Here is a 17,290-nt window from a genome sequence, read left to right on the forward strand (position 1 = left end):
GAGCTTTATTGAGCAAGAAATTAAAGATAAAGCAGTTAATTAATATTACCCTAAGTAACATATATAGTAAGTGGCCAAATCAGGAGTGAAAAGCAGGGATAACTAAACCTATGCTGGGTCCACCTACACTCAGCTGTGATGCTGGCCACACAAGCTGACACATAATCTATACAGGAAACATTATTTTATGCACTATTATTTTTACTTAGGAGCAGGGATAATAAAAAAATGGAATTATGTCAACTGAATTATATCACTAACCAGTCTTTCAAAAAAGCCACCCAGAGTTTGTCAACACTCAAGGCAATGTCATAGGAAGTCTCCAAAGATGAGAAGAGAAATAGAGAATTAATGTGACTGATAAAAATGAGCTGTTTCCTTTTGAAAAAGAAAAAAAAAAGAGCAGAAACTTTAGAACTAGAACAACCGAGATTCCCTACGCACTGCTGATCAGATTTTCGAAGCCACTTTTTGATCATTTAACCCTAAAGCCCTTCTACTGTTCTTGCCAATAATCACACTTAATATTCCTGCAAACTAAATGTAGAATTAGGCACTTGCACAGTAAGCGCTAATAAGTTGTAGTTCATAAAAGGAGGATATAAACAGTTTCCATATACTTTACATGAATGGCATAAAAAGGGATGGTTGCCTTTCCATTTGGGAGTCAATGCCATGTAAAAGATGACACTGGATAAAGGGAGAATGACCTCTACAGCCTTTTGAACTGGGAGAAGAGTCTTTTTCACTCATCACTTTTCTAGAATACCAAATAGAAGGAATCAGACTTGGGGAGACTTTGATCAGACACACTGGAGGGACTTCCAACCAAGAGAGTGCTCGGAACTCTAGCTTGGCTTCTAATCAAGCTTGAAATGATCACAACCACAGCTCTAATTGCATTAATTTGCTTTTCTTCAGGCAGAATGGGGAAACAGAATAGCAAACTGGCCCCTGAAGTGATGGAGGACCTGGTGAAGAGCACAGAATTTAATGAGCATGAACTCAAGCAGTGGTACAAAGGCTTTCTCAAGGACTGTCCAAGTGGGAGGCTGAATCTCGAGGAATTTCAGCAACTCTACGTGAAGGTAAGTTGTTTTTCAACCTCTTTTTTTTTTTCCTTCAGGCTGGAAAATGTTGTCTTCATCAAATGTAGCTTCACATAGTTATAACTTGAAATAGCCAATTGGTTTCAACTCTGGTGGTTTTCCATCCAAAAAGAAAAACGGTCATTCTGAAAAATGCAAAGGAATGTGTTTTGTTCCAGAGATAAGTCAAGCAGTTTCTGAACAACAAGAGTAATTGTCTAATCAAAACACTAAACAGAGTTCAGAGGATGACAGCATCTGGTAAAGAACAGTAAAAATCTCAGATAATAGTGTTTGCTGATGACTGTTGACAAACTGCTAATTGCCTCCATTGTTTGGCTTGTTAAAGGGATCTGGACCTCTCTCAGTTAAAAAAAAAGTTCATGGGGTGGGGGGTGCTTTTTCACCAAGAAAGGTCCCATTATTTGCAAATCAGAAAAAAATACAGATGCCCACAGCTTTGCATTTAGAGGGAAGTACAGAGCTCTGATACACATCCAGGTATACCAGGATGGTCTTCTACCATTTTATCAAGGTCTAAAATGTGGGCTGTTAACTCAGCATTTTGTACTGTTTCAGTATTAATATTCCCTTGGACATAGATAGAACTGTTCCAGGGAAGGTATAATTTGCACTGCAGTGGTATTGTTTCAGTTTGTCTGAGTTTATCAGTTGTACTGTTCCTAGATTTGGCATGATCTAAGACATTCCATTTTGTTTGTGTGTCTATAACATGAGGCTTTTGAAAGAAAGGCATTATTTTCCTTTTAACTTTTTCTGACTAAAATGCCAAATAGAAAATCGTGCTGTTATCATTTAGGTGCAGCTAATGTCAGTTTGAGCCAGATGAACCATCCACTTGCATACATGTGTATGGGGTGATTGTGTAAAATGTTAAACATTGTCATTCTCTCCTGAAGTTGAACATTTCACATAGCCTTTGCTCCAGCAATTCTAATCCCTGCAAATATACAAGAAGGGACATGTATAAGGCTCATAGCTGCACTGTTCACAATAGCAAAACTGGGAAACAACCCAGATGCCCATCAAAGGGAGCGTGGAAAATAAACGGTGATAGATTCACACAGCAGTCAAAACAGTTGAACTGCAGCAACGCTGAAATATTAAGTGCAAAAAGTAGTCTCAGAATACTCTAAATTCAAATAAGATAAAAATGTTTTATAAGACTACAAACAAATGCAATACAAATCATATAAAAAAGAAAGCAAGACAGTGATGAACACAGGATTTGAAATGATGGTTACATCCAGTGTGTAAGAGGCAAGGGATGGGATGGGAACATAGCCATGTCTTTGGGCAGTGGGTCCGCAGGTGCTTATTGCATTAATAAAAGCTCACTAGCCCAGAGTGGACCACAAATGGGTGTCAGGGACGTCTGTTTATCATTAGTCCAATTCTGACCACCTGAACACTCGGTGTCTACAAAATTCTCTCTTTTCAGTGTGCGTAGAAAGGTACACGTGTAGTGGCATGTGTGCATCTTATAAGATCACTGTGACATTTCTAAGATCTGAGTAATTCATTTTTAGTATATGGAGATCTTCTATATGGAAGCACTGAGAAGTGCATTTATTATTCAATTGACGTAAGTTGCTTTTGCAGAAAAGTGGGATGGGGTGCATTTTCCTAGGTTATTGTACTACTCTCCGTAGTTTTCAAAGTCACATCTTCTACCATTTTATCCCCCAGGAGTTAGCCTGTGTCTCAGAACTGTCTTCCCTCTCAGCCCCAAGGAAAGTACAGACAAATGAGATTTGTCAAAGCCACTTCCGTATCAGTAAAAGTCACGCAAGCTGTCACTCTGTGTTTAAGAGAGCTCTGTGTGCCATGTTTCTCACTATTTGCTTAGAGTGAGAGTGGTGTTGCCTTTGAAGGAATAGTTGAAATGCAGGAAATGAAGTAGTTTATTTACATGCTGGAAGTACTCAGCCCTGAAAAAAAAATCGACCTCAAGAGGGAGGAGCGGGTACATAAGCATTAAACACCCCTCGGTATTTTATGGTGCAAGTCATGTTCAGGTACCAACATCACTCCCAACTTCTACCCCGCCTGCTCCAGCCCAGAGTGAATTCTTTTCCAGGAAGCGGATATATGACTTTGTAGGTGGAGTTTAGATTCTTGGCAGCCTCTTAAAGCCCTATTCAGACTCAGCCTCTGTTCTTGTATCAAATAGCAAGCAAGCAAAGTCTTCTTCTCCTTCCAGAGTTGTCCAAGGACATAATACAAAGGAGAGTCACAGAAGAAATATGCCACATACACAGGGAAAAAAAAAAAAAAGAAACACCGGTCTGATGGGCTAGAAGGGAGAATGGCAGAGAAAGACGTGAATTATGTGATAAGGCCCAAGAGAAGGGCTGAGAAGAAAAAAAGTCCTTTAATGCTGTTTAAAAGTACAAGTATTCAGCAAGACACAGTCTTTATCTTGGTGAATAGGCACTTTTCTAGTTCCTTATATCTCAGTGTGGACACTGAGACCTCCTGGAATCCAGCTGAGTGAGCAAAGCCACTGGTGGCCTCTGCCCTCCTATCTGTGTAGTCTGCTGGCATGTCCACACATCGGCTGTCACAGACCTGACCCATTTTAGCCTCCAGGAGCATCACCTCACTGCTGTGGAGTCAATGCTGATGAGGGTGTGAAGAGGGGAGGAGGATGGGCGAGGCCCTCCTGCAAGGCCAGGAGCCTTTGTATCCAGAATCTAAAGGAATTCCATTAGGTCTATGTTTTAATGCCGTCTAAAACCGAGGTTCAGAAAAATGAGTCAGTTTGCCCATGTTGTCACAAAAAGAGTGGAGGCAGGACAGACGTGAGAGATGGGGATGCTGACCCGCCCTGCAGCACACAGCCCCGCCCCTCGACTGGATTTCCATGGCAGCTCCTCATCCGCCCCGTCCCCAACCCCTCCATCGTGCAGTTGCTGGAGTGGGATTTGGATAACACGGGTCTGGACATGGTTTTTGCTAGTTTGATGCGGGTGTTACCCAGCCAGGCTCATTTGCCCAACACACAGCAAGCCAAATGCCAAGGTGCCAAGGTTTGTAGCAGAGAAAGAGCTTATTTGCACGGCAGCCAAGTGAGGAGGACGAGCCTCAGACCCGCCTCCCGCAGGCAAGGGGCTTGAGACATTTATGGGCTAAAGAAGCAAGGTGATCCTGGGCGTGGGGAAAGGTGATCGGTGGCAGGGAAAAGGTGAGGGCATCACTGTTCTGCACAGACTCGTCTGGGTTACATGCTTCTTCGTGAGATGCACGTTCAAAAATGGAGGCATTTAGCATGATCTGAGGGTGGCAGTTTTGGCCCTCTGACATCAGAAGGTCATTTATCAGACAACTGCTGATCCAGTTTTAGGGTCATTGGTCCCAACCAGCATTAGCCAGCTTGAACTGGAGAGGAGCTGACTCCAAGTTTCTGGAAAACAACTTAAGTGCCCGTTGCTATGGTGACCCATACGTCAGAGGCGTTATCTATAGGGTTGGCTAAGAAGTCTTGTGATGTATTACCTAGCTACGTGAAGCTTGAGGGATATGCAATTAAAGAAGGGGAAAAAAATAGCTAAAACAAGCTTAATCAGTAAAGGCAGGTTACAAGCAGAGGGGTTTTTAACAAGCTGTTCCCTTATCTGCTGTTCTGTAAGTAAAGGATTTCTGTTAAGGGGCCGGCTTCCGTTAACCCTGTGGGGCCCCGGTTCACAGGTTTCATTCTTGGTCAGATAGACGGCAGTCACCTCCTTACAATCAGGGTAGGACCCAGTGGTGAGTAGAGGGCCTGCCACAGAGCAATCACCAGTGTTTGGTGAGTGAAGTATATTAAATGCCGGCTGTGTGTCTCCTTCTCCGGTCCTGCCTGCTCTCCAGAATCTCACAGGCTGAACGGAAAGACACAGTTAGCCACAGCACAAGGCAGAATGACCTAAATGCTTGCTGGTGGGGCAAGAGTGGAAAGGAGAGGTTAATTTCAAAATGGGATATAAAATAATGAGTTAATTAATGCAGTGATGAAAGGAGGAGGATTTTTCTCCTAGCCTTTTAGAAGATAAAACGTCTCTGAATAGATAAGTTTTACATTTCACAAGCTTGGTACCTGTGATAGGCTGAACTGTGTCCCCACAAAATTCATAGGTGGATGTTTTCATCTCCAGTATGTCAGTATGTGACTGTATCTGTAGAGAGGGACTTTAAAGAGGAAATTTAATTAAGTTAAAATGAGGTTGTTAGGGCAGGCACTAGTCCAATATGACAGGTGTCCTATAAAAAGAGGCAGTTAGGATTCAGATGTGAACGGAAGAATGATCACATGAAGATACAGGGCAGTGATGGTCATCTACAAACCAAAGAGTGCTTTTCAGAAGAAAGAGTCTTACCAACACCTTGATCTTGGACTTCCCCCCTCCAGACCTGTGAGGAAATACACGTTTATTTTTTAAGCCTCCCAGTCTGTGGCCCTTGCTATGGCAGCCCTAACAAATTAGAACAGTACCCATTCCTTCTCTGCTCTGAATTTCTCGTGTGCACACGCAGCACCCTCTGTATCTGATACAAGGATGCCTTCTGTCAGGGGTGCTCTGCCCTATCCGGCACACACCGGGGTGTCTGCGCCCCTGCAGATGTCTCACCATCCAGACCACAGCACTGCTGCTGAGAGGCTGAGGAGAGAGATTTTGCATTCTGTCACCAAGAACCAAGAACCTGACATTTCCCCCATGATAACTTCCTGTTTCCAACCATTAGAGCGATTGCTAAGTCCAGATCACAAACTGAGGTTGAGAGTTTGCAGTCTGAACTGTACTTTTAGAAAATTTTAAATGTAATTTTAAAAGAAAACCAACCCTGGGGAAGAGCAAGCAAGTGCAGGAGGGAGAAAGCGTCCCTATCCCAGGTCCTCTTCTTGGACGGCTGACACCACTCCCATGTCATTTAGTGCCTATGACATCAAAGCCAAAGAAATCAAGTAGCAAACCTGGCAGAGTCCTGCTAAGCACTTAGTGGGTTTTGATATTTGTTTGGAATCTGACTTTCAGGATTGTTTTCATCAGGACCATTCAGGTGGGTTCAGGTTGAGTGGAAAAGGGGGTTCGTTTAAAAAGATTATAGGATTCTCAGTCTGACAGCCTTGAGATTCAGTCCTTGCTGCACTATGTTTGCCAGATCTCGGCCTCTCTGAATCTGCTTCCTTATCTGCGTGATGGAAATAATAAACCCTGTCCTGTCACCTCAGTGGTGGAATCCCAAAGGAAAGAAGGGATGTGGAAATGACTTGCAACCTGTAACAAGGCGTTTTTGCCATCACGGTTGATGGCCTCCTCACTGACTCTCAGAGAGCCAAGGTGGTAAATAGGTTTTGCTTCACGTGTCAAAGCCAATGGCAGCATAGAATGGTCTTCAGAGGATGAAGTGAGACTCTGTGGAGGTTCAAAAGGAGAAAGTGCCTGAATCAGACAGTGTTGTCTGCCATGCTTTTCAGGGAAGCAGGGCTCACCACGAGGCTATGCCAGCCCTATTTCTTTCATAGGTTCTTAGACCCTGAGCTCTGTGTCCTCTCCAGCACAAAGGCCACTCTCTGCTCCGTGTTCCGTGCTACCAGACAGGATGAAGCATTCAAAACCTTCTTTATTCAGTCCTACCAACCACTTGGTGTCCCTCATTTCCTGAAGAGCCCCTGTAATTTGGGCATTAGAAAATGCACTTACAGCTTATCCACCAAAGGTTGTGTTTATTCGTTCATTCACTCAAGACCTGTTTCTTTGGTGCTTTCGGTAGGACAGACACTGTCCTGGGCCTTGCCCTCGGTAAGCTCAGAGCCTGGTAGAGCTGGAATGTCATCTTATTTTTTTGTATATTGCTTTTCGCTTCACAAAACCATGTTTAGTGACAACAAAATACATTGGTGGAGTTCCATTCAATGAGAAATTTTCTAGGCCTACAGCTAGAAAATATAAATCTATTCACCAAAAGTCCATTGATATAACTACTCAGAGACATGTATTAAAATAAAATAAGAATAAATGATATCATAGAATCAGGAGCACCTAAACATTTGATGATAAAGACATTTTGATAGAATAAGAAAGATTTTATAGTTAATAAAGTATTATTACCAAATTCTCTTTCTCTGTATGGTTTTAGAATTTTACTCTCAAATTGTATTCTTCTGTTTAAAAACCTACTGTTAGGAGGAAAAGAAATGCTTCTGAAAACTCCTGGAAGCTATATAAAAATATAATAAATGTAGGATTTTAGGCACATAATCTTGGTTTTATAGGATATAAAATAAAACATGTGCATCTAGTTTTGCCCTGTTGACTGTATGACTTTGGACAAGTGACTTTGTCTCTCTGAATCTCAGCTTCATCTTCTGTGCAAATGAAAAAATTGATCTCTATCAATGGCTCTCAAACTTGAATGTGTATCAAAATCACTTGGGCCAACTGCTCAATTGGCAGATTTCTGGGCCCCTTCCTCAGAGTTGCTATTTAACTCAGCCTAGGGCAGAGCCCCAGTGTCTGAATTCTTAATAAGACCTCACAGATAGTCCTAGCAGAGAAAATCCATTCTGAGAAACACTGGCCTAGACCTTAACCTGGGAATTAACCTAGGAGTATCCTGGGAGCTTCAGGAGTTCTGCACACAGTGAAATTCTTTGTAAAATTTCGTGTCTATGCTCTCTTGGGATAACTCTCCTCAGATTTATAAAAGGTTCTTTGCAAACCCCCAAAATGTTCAGAATCACTAAAGAAAATTGTAATCATTGGCAGGCCTACCATTCTAATTTCCGTGGCAGCAGTGTTACTGGGTCTCCACTGACAGCGAGACAAATGGAGAAAATTTCCCTTCTACTTTCAAATAAACTTTACTGGCAGAAAATAAGAACAAAAGTGTCTAGTCTGCACTTTGTGAAATTTGTTTTCAGTCTGTAGGGGGTGTTTTTCTGATTCATTCAGGGCCCATTAATGAAGCTGTGTTTTGTCCAGAGCCCCATGGATATGAAGATGGGAGGGTCTCAATGGGATGTAGCGCATCTCTGTTTGCCATTCGCTCTTCTAAGCACTTATGTGCCAGGTGCTGGGTAGGCCTTGGGTCTGCAGAGAACATCACAGATCCTGCCTTCAGATAGCTGTGGTCCAGTGCCATCCAGAAGCCTATAAGTCAAGTATATGGTGTACATATTTTATAATATGAAAAAACACATCAATAATACAGGGACAATTGTGATCAGGACCATGAAACATGAGGAAGGACCTGGAAGCCCAGGGAGGGCTGGTGAGGAAGGTGACTTAGAAGCTGAGCTTCAAAGGAAGCCAAGGAAGGGTGATTTGGACATGAGGAGCTATCAGTCTGTCTGGAAACTCAAAAATCTCACTAACTAGAATCACAAAAGCTGGAATAAAGAACAACTATTATGTTTAAAAGCCCCTTTGCATGGTGTTGGCAGGAGGCCCACCAGATTGAGTAAATTAGGTTGAAACAAAAGTACAATGAAACAAAACAAAACAAACAAACCAAAACCTCTTGGCAGACCTGCTGAGATCATTTGGAAAACCACCGTTGAAGATGAAAGCTCGTACCTGCTAGGGCTCCTCCCATAGAACTCCTCCTTCCCTTTCTTCCCTTTCTCCGTGATCATTCTAAAGTGCTTCCATCTGACCATTAGCTCACTTGATGTTCACTGTCGCCGAGGAACCAGACCTTGGAGGTAGCGTTCCCTCACTTCAAGCTGTAGGGATGGGAAAGTCAGGAGACTTGACCAGGACTGACGCCAGCAGGGTCAAACACCAGGGCCACCTTGCAAGCAGCACCCTCCCCTCCTTGCTCTGCTTCCTGTGCCCTCTGAGTCACATTCCAGAGCAAGTGCCTGGAAGTTTCTCTTGTCTGCTTTGTAGTGAAGCAGCTGCACCAGAAGCTCTCTTGTTCGATCCCAGCCATCCTACCGGGAATAGCTCAGAAGCTTCTCTGTAGAAATAGAACCTCTTTGATCTCCCTGTTCTCAAAGCCAGAAGAGGCTCTTTCTCCTCTGACTTCCTGTGACTTTGGTTTCCCCTCCCCCACGTCCCTTAACAAGGACATCATGGTTTCGCAACACAATTCTGTGAGCTTTTCTCACTTGGTCACTAGTTAGAGCCCTTCTCCAGCCCCCAAAGCCTACACTGCTGTCAGTGTTTTCCCAGAATGCTGCTCTCGGTGTCTGGCAGTGTGGTTTCACCAGAAGGCTGGATGTGGACCATACATTAGTCATGTGAACTTAAGAAAGTCTTATGCTTCAAGGTTGTTAAATAAATCAGCAAACCACTCTGGCCCTCAGATTCCTCATCTGTCAAATGGGGAGAATACTCTGAGGCCCGTTTAATCACGTGAGAGCCAACCAAAGCGCTTTGTAAACAGTGAATATTCTTGCTCGGGTAAGACTGTTCAGTGGCTTGATCTTAGGTACCCGGGCCTGGGAAGGCTCCCAGATGCCAAATAGCCCAGTCTCTTGGGCTGTGGCATCCAGAGCTGGCTCCCCAGACAGATATTTTATCAAAAGCAAATGTGACAGAGATGCCCATTATTGCTTCTCAACATCTGATTCAAATCAATTTTGAAAATTATACTCTTGGCTCAAGAAAAGATTTGGGGGTGATTGGTTTTCAGGGATTCAGATTCTGCTTGTTCATAAGCGGTCATGAGGAGGAGGCCTTATTGAGAATTTGTTGGGCAGAGTTATATACAGAAGCGTTTCAATTCCTTTGGGAAATAGACATTACATAAGACACAAAATGTTGTCCAGATTGGGCGGGTGAGGACGTTGCAATTTTTAGTGAGAACCTGGGAATTCATTTCCATTTGGAATGTTTGCCAACATGATCCAGGCTGCACTTCAACTTGAATGAATGTGAAAAACCAAGAGCTGGGGTCTGAAATCTCAAAAAAAAGAGATGACAATATAAAGTTACAGTTCTGGGAAAACAAGGTCCCATGTGAGGCTCCAAAGACATTTTATTACAGCGAGATTGTCTCAGGGAATAGCCAGCTACGGCAGGCATGTCTTAGAGCATTTAGAGACAGCATTCGTCCCAGAGGGGTGGCAATGATAACCTTCTCCTGTCTCAAAGGGTGTGAAATCATTTTGAGTGGCTTCCACACCTTGGGATTTGGCCTTCCCGTGATAGGGCAGGTGTCAGTTAGAGAGACACCGATGGTCATGGCAGCCATGCCTTTCAAAGGAATGCTCTTAGGTGACACCTCAACTTCTCTGCCCCCAGGATAGGGTTGGAAAGAGCCGTTTAGGAGACTCTCAGTCTACCCTGCCCCCATTTTACAAAAGAGGAAACAGAAGCTCTGGAGAGGGGGAGGGCTATCCTAGGAACTATTTCCTAATTGCTCTAATTAACATCCAAAAGAATGTGTCTCAACTCCCACAGAATTATAAAAGCTTAAAAGCCAGAAGGACCTACTCTCTTCAGTTAAGTGTTGAAGGACAGTCCATTTCTAATTGAAAAGTCGAAAAGGAAGAAACAGCCCATTTCTATTATAGGGTTGGACTTGAAGATACAAAATCGTGTCTGGATCTCTCAAGCTGTTTTACAGTATTGGATTTTTCTGACCCTTTGAAAGGGTAATAGGGACTTGGATCTGGGATCATTGACCCATCTTGGTGGAAACCAGTTCCTTCCCTCCCGTGAACTATTCAGCACCTGCTGGCAGAAAGCGCTCTGTCTCACTGATTATGCACTCTGGTGTCTCCACCTGCACTGGTTCTCAGACCCTCATCTGTTTCTCCCTTAGCGTTGTTATGGAGCTTAGGGTCCCCTCCTTGTGACTGTGCTGAGTTGCTGTGCATCATGTCCTGTGCCGAACTCTGAGATAGCTTCTCCCCTCACAGATGCAATGTGGTCCTGTCACCACTGGGGAGAGACGGGGGAGGTCAGCTGCAGAATAGGCCTAAATCCGTCTATGAAATGTCCAAGGGCCTCCTGAGCTATCTTAGGGGAATCCTTATGCAGACAACCATCCACAGTGGCCTCTCGCAGCCATCCACCTTCAACAAACAGGACTGAGTGGTGTCTATAAAAAGTCTGTAGCCAAGCACTATGGAGGATGCAGAGTTTGAGTCAAATGCCCTCACTCTTTAAAGACCTTGCAGCCTAATAGAAAGATCCTTGTAGATGCTACAGGATAATAGAGAAAGGAACATCTGTCCCAAGGCCTGTGCAGATGGTCTAACATAGTGAATTTCTTTACAAATATCACACTGAAGATTTCACGATACCTTGAACTATAGGTAGGGTTTGCAGCTGCAGGGATGACATTCTTAAGAGGAGGGACAACCTGAGCCAGGGTCCAGGGCTGGGGGACGGGAGGATGCTGTGGGGAAGAGCAGGCCTCTATGTTGGCTAAAATGTCAGAACACCAAAGAGGTATCGGGGAACAGTGAGGGTGGAGTTGTGGGTGGGGCCCAAGCACAGAGGGCACAGACCGCCAGGAAGCTCTGAAGTCCTGAATGTGGGGGACAAGGCTGACAGGTGGTTTCCTGCCGGGATGTGTTCCGTGACCATGGAAATTCTGATGACCTGGTGTTGTATTCCTCTTAAAACAGCGTATGGACAGTATGAGGAAAGAGGAGTTACTTTTCATCCCCTTGTAAATGGTCCCAGTGACTCTGTGGGTGAAGATGCAGGAGCTCGCAGTGTGCCCTCGAGCGGATGACTTACGTCAAAGGTGACCGAGTTGTTCGTCAAGCGTTCGCCGGCTGTACCTTGTCTGTGCTGCACAGAGCACTGAGGGGAGCAGCAGGTGGGGCTCCCATGCAGGTGCCAGGCCATCTGGGGAGATGGAGCTGTCCAAGAAGACAAGTGCAGTGACAGCCCAAGAGCTAAGTGAGGTTATGGGTCATTCGGAGCTTTCGGAGCTCAGGGGATGGGAAGGGAGGGAAATAGAGCTGGGGAGGGTCTGGTAAGGCTTCCTGCAGGAGCTGGGGGCTGAGGTGCCAGGGAAGACAGACAGACAGAGAGGGTAAAAACATATTGCCTCCACAGAGTAGGTGGTGAGCAGAAGGTGGGCAAGGCCCTGATCTTGGAATGGTTGGCACCTCCCAGAACACACAGGGGCATTTGGAATTTTCCTTCATGTAACCTCTCTGCCCAGGCATCCTCTCTGCCTCCTCCCTTTAGTGCTGGAGGCGACCCCAGCCCACGAGGCAGGTCCTATCCTGACATCCTGGTCCAGTTCCCAGCCAGAGCTGCCTGCCCCGAGCCCTCTGCTTGCTCCAGGAGCAGGTCTGTCCTGGGCCTTTGTTTCTGCTGCTTTCCACAGAGAAGAGTGGGGTGCAGACCTGCTTAGAAAGAGGTGTATTCATCAGAACGTAAAAACAGTGACACTGGGTGTTCCAGAAAGACCAGCTGGGCCTGGCAGCCACAGGCAGCGTCTGTGCAGTCAGATCCCACACTCACGTTTTCTGCAGATGAAATCCCTCGTCTCTGAAGTGAAGAGGCGAGCTCGGCGTGTTCTGATTTGAAAGACAAATGGGTTGTTTTATCAGCGTAGTTCAGAATGTGTTCACGGAAAAGCGCAAGGTGGATGTCCTGTGTTTCGTGTGTGTGTGTGTTTTTAACTAAATGGCACAAAGATATGAGCTGAAGTTCTGTATATTATCGTCTGAGGCTTGGATGTCTCTATCAGAGACACAGAAAGAGCTTAGAATATGTGTTAAGTAAGAGCTGAAAAGGCAGCTATTTTTGTGGAAAGAACAGCCCTGGAGCCAGACACCCCAGTTTGAATCCGGGTTCTTCCCCTAAGAGCTGCGAGTTCTCGGACAGGGTCCTCCACGTCCCTTGTCTGCAGCTTCCACAGCTGTTAAATGATTCTTCATCTTTATCTTGCAAGTGCTTGCCACTCAAGGTGCTCAATTAATGCTCAAGGTCACATTCATTATCACTGGGGCCCCCAGGACTGATGACAGGAATGCAGGGGTGAGGAAGCTGGCCTCACCGTGCAGGACAGATCCTTCTGGGTCTGCTGGCTTTCCTGCAGTTACCGTTTGCTCCAGGGCACTGTCCCTCCCTCATAGGAGAGCTGCCTTGGCTTTCAGTCGTGTGAACCAGGCTTTGCCAGCACTGCCTACTGGCTGGCCGGCCACCCCGCTCCTGCGAGGGAAGAGGGAAAAAGGAGGACCAGAAGAGGCAGTCCCAGAGCAGGTGCCGCGGGAATCCGCGCAGCAGTCGGGGAGGTAAGCCAGCAGAGGACGTTCTTCCGCTCCCTGTGCTCCTCTGCTGCAGACAGTGACGGCCTCGAAGGGGTCACACTTCAGAGAAAAGCTCCAGGAGAAGATGATTTCCCCCTGACAGGGCACCTGACGGGGGAGTCTGGGGCATGTGCATGGCCCCCCGGAGCGCTGAACTGGAGAAGCAGGGTCCCATTTGAGACAAAGCATCCTAATGCTGGATATTGAGGTGGGTGGTACGGAAGGTTTCTGTTACCCCTATGCAATCTGTACGTGTACTGTCTGCCATACCCTGGGGGTGGGTATGGAGGGGGAAGGCTCTTTACAACCAAAAACATTGTAGACACCAGGCACCTTTGGTTCTGTCTAGAACAAGTCAAAGTGTGACTAAAGGCATAGATGAATAATGGACAGATGATAATAGTCAACATTAATGAAGTGCTTATTGAGTGTCAGGTGTGGTTCCAAGCACAGCATTTTGCATATATTAACTCATTTGATCCTCACAAGTGTGTTTGAGGTAGACATTATTATTCCTCTCCAATTTTACAAATGAGGAAACTGAGGACGGGTATAGCTCAGTGGTAGAGCACGTGCCTAGCATGCACGAGGCCCTGGGTTTAATCCCCAGTCCCTCCATTAACATAAATAAATAGGTACGTAGATAGATAGACAGACAGACAGACAGACAGACAGACAGATAGATAGATAGATAGATAGGTAGATAGATAGATAGATAGATAGATAGATAGATAGATAGATAGATAGATAAACCTAATTTCCCCCCCAAAAAAATAAAAATAAAAGGGCTTTACTGTTTCTTCTCTAAAAAAATGAGAGGAAAAAAATGAGGAAACTGAGGCACGAAATGGTCAATAAGTTCCCCAGTGTCGCATAGCATTCAAGACCAGGCTGTTGAGCTCCAGTGCCAGGGCTATTTACTAAGTAGGTGGACCCTAGATGGAAGATCCTTGATGGAAGTCTTCATTTATTTATTTTAATGGCGGTACTGGGGATCGATCCCTACTAAGAAGACTAGTTTTTACAGTTTGCCAGACGCTGTTGATTATATTCCCAATGGCCATCATTCTCTCCTCACCCTTCCCTCTCTGGCCATGGCCTACTTCCCCCTACAGAGGCTAAAAACCCAGGTCCTTCTTGCATCTGGGATGTGGGCATGTTACCCAATCCTGGTCAAAAGGGATCTGAGAAAAGCTCTGCTGGAAACTGGGGAGGGTTCTGGGAAAGGATGTCTTCACTTGTAGAAAGACTAGCATACCGGTGTTTGTAGTGTCCGCCTGTGATTCGTGGAATTGCTATAGCTAACTGTCAGTGGGGAAGGGAGATGCTGAGTCCAGGCTGAACATGGCAGAGTGGAGAGACAGAGAGGACCTGGGCCCTTGGTAACATCCCTGAGCTGCCAAATTAATCCTGAGACAGTATCTGGACCATGTGTTGTGTGGGATAATTAACCCTCTGTGGTTTAAACCACCTTTGGTTGATCTTTGGTTCGTTGTAAGAGAAAGTATCCTACTTAATACAAAGGAGAATGAGGCTGAGAGCCAGGAGCCCCTGGCCCTGGTCAGGACTCTGCTGCTAATACATTGTGTGATCCTGGGCCGGTTACAAACCTCTCCAAGTCACAGGGTCTCAATTTATTGAAGAGGCTAGGAATCCCTGCCCTGCCACCTTCTCAGAACACTTGTGAGACCACATGAAACATTTTTTAGCTCCACCTCCTACTTTGTTCTGGAGATACAGAAATTAATAAAATATGGTATGGATTAAAATGAATGAATAAATGAAATAAAGCAAATGGATAAAACAAATAAAAAAGGGCAGATATGGGAGTGAACGCCATGTTTCATGGACAGAAGAAAGGACTTCAGTATGGCTGAGCAGAGGAGACGAGGGGCCGAAGGCGGAAGGTGAGAGGCAGAAGTGGACCTGGGCTTAGTCTCTGCCTCTGTAAAATGGTGGGGAGAACCATACGACCTCTTAAGTTCTCTTCCAACGCCGAGATTCTAGAAGCCAAGTGGAGCTGTCACTAGATCACTGCTAGACATGAATGTCCCTGAACCACATGCCTCTTGAGCATCACAGCAGTTTTTCTGCCCAGCCACCCACAGGGACAGGAACTGTGTCTTATTCATCTCTGTATCCCCAGCACCCCATAACAAAAACTAATCGGTTGATAGAACAAATTAAAAAATGAATAAAGGACTCTGTCTTATAGATTACCCGAGATTCAGTTTGAAGAATAAATGAAAGAAATGAAACATTTTATAGTGTGTTATCCAGAATAATAAACCTATAGAGATTCGTAATGAATCATTTTGGTATAGAGTGTTTAAGTAAACAGGATGCGACATCACGGAACAGGATAACATAACATCCCCATTCTCAGAGTCAAGTCGCTAATTTTCTTGTGAATACGTGAGGCACTCGCCAGCAAAAGAGAGTCATCAATGAACTTCCCTAAACACTATTTTTCCCAAAGAGGAAATGAAATAAAAGTCTAAAATAGAAAACTCGAGATGTCTAATATGAACAAGCTGTGTGACGACTGGAAAATCAGGCTGCTTACGTTTGAGTTTGTAATGAGATTGTCCAAGAGAAATGTGGGAACTAAAAGAATTTTCTTTCAGAAGAAATGCGAGGGAGATCATAAAAGACATAGATGGTCTCTGAAAACAGAAGGCTGTATCTGATTTCTAAGTAAAACTCACTGCATAGTCAAGGTAGGACTTATTTTTATCCATGTTCTTTTAAAAAAATGCAACATGTCTACCAGGAGCACAATAAATGATGACATCGTGTTAAAGCTAATTTGTTGTGGCTTCACAGCTTGGCCCCAGTAAAATCTCTGGCAGACTCAGAAGCTGGTGCCTGGAGACATCTTTCAAGATGACACAGCTGGGTTGCCAGGGTAACTCACTGGATGAGGATCTAGCTGGCTTTGGGAGAGATTACATAAGATAAGACCCAGTGGGAAGAATTAAGGGATGTCCTGGAGTCCGCGGAGGAAAGCACTGGGGCTATTGTCCATTTGGTTTTCAGGATGAGGACATAGACGAGGTGGGGACATTTGGGAGTGGGTAGCGTTAGACACCTGGATCAGCCACCCAAAGAGAAAAATCTTAGTGTCCAGACTAATGAAGAATGCTCTCTTTACTGAGGATTCCAGTTGACGGAGAATTAACATAATGTATAAAAAGCAAGGATGACCACTTTCCTAAGAACCAGTCTCACCGTTTGCTTTTAAGATTTCGAAGATATTGAAGAAGCTGCCCTGTTATTTCGTGTTAGGGACACATGTTAATTGGTGTTTGTTTTTCAAATGGATGAATGACTCCCTTGAAGGACCAAAACGCAGTAGAATTTGTAACTATAAATGGAGGAGACACTGACATCCTGCTGAGTGTGTATGTGTGAGAGGGAGATTTTATACACACACACGCACACATACATATATTTAATTTGTTTATGTGCATGCCTTGGTTAAGATAAAATTCAACTGAGTGTGACAGAGACTCACCTGTTTTCAGCACGACTGAAGATTGTTTTTCCCTTGTAGAAAGTCCAGGCTGGCCTGGCAGCTCTGCTCTGTGAGCCATTAGGAACTCTGTCTCCTTTTCTCCTGGTGCATCTTCCAAGGGCCTTGCTGCGAGTCACATGACCCCAGGTGGCTCACCACAGCATCACGTTCCAGCTAGTGGGAGAAGTCAAAAGACATGGGAGAATATACCCTTCCCTTTCAGGGCAAGACCTAGAAATTGCATACATCACCTCAGCCGTATCCAGAGCTCAGTCTCATGACGACACCTAGCCACAGGGGACACTGGAAAAGTAGTCTTAATTATGGATAGCCATATGCCCAGCTAAAAAGTCAATCACCCTGGAGAGAGAGAAGGCTATATAATGGGGGTTAGCTAGCAATCTCTGCCCAGAGAGTACATTTTTGAAGAGCTCCTTCCTGTCATCAGCCCCT

At 44.9% G+C, this 17,290-nt stretch overlaps 1 protein-coding gene across 1 annotated transcript in view; it reads left to right on the forward strand.

The window, feature by feature from the left end:
* The window catches only part of VSNL1 (visinin like 1), a 100,859-nt gene that overhangs the window by 40,473 nt on the left and 43,096 nt on the right, over positions 1 to 17,290 (forward strand). Inside the window, exon 2 of the mRNA XM_010947353.3 lies at positions 922 to 1,088. Within this exon, the coding sequence (XP_010945655.1) occupies positions 927 to 1,088 (162 nt within the window). The 5' untranslated portion in view covers positions 922 to 926. The remainder of the gene's footprint in view (positions 1 to 921; positions 1,089 to 17,290) is intronic.

The sequence above is a fragment of the Camelus bactrianus genome, chromosome 15, assembly GCF_048773025.1.
Source record: "Camelus bactrianus isolate YW-2024 breed Bactrian camel chromosome 15, ASM4877302v1, whole genome shotgun sequence".
In the NCBI taxonomy this organism is placed as follows: domain Eukaryota; kingdom Metazoa; phylum Chordata; class Mammalia; order Artiodactyla; family Camelidae; genus Camelus; species Camelus bactrianus.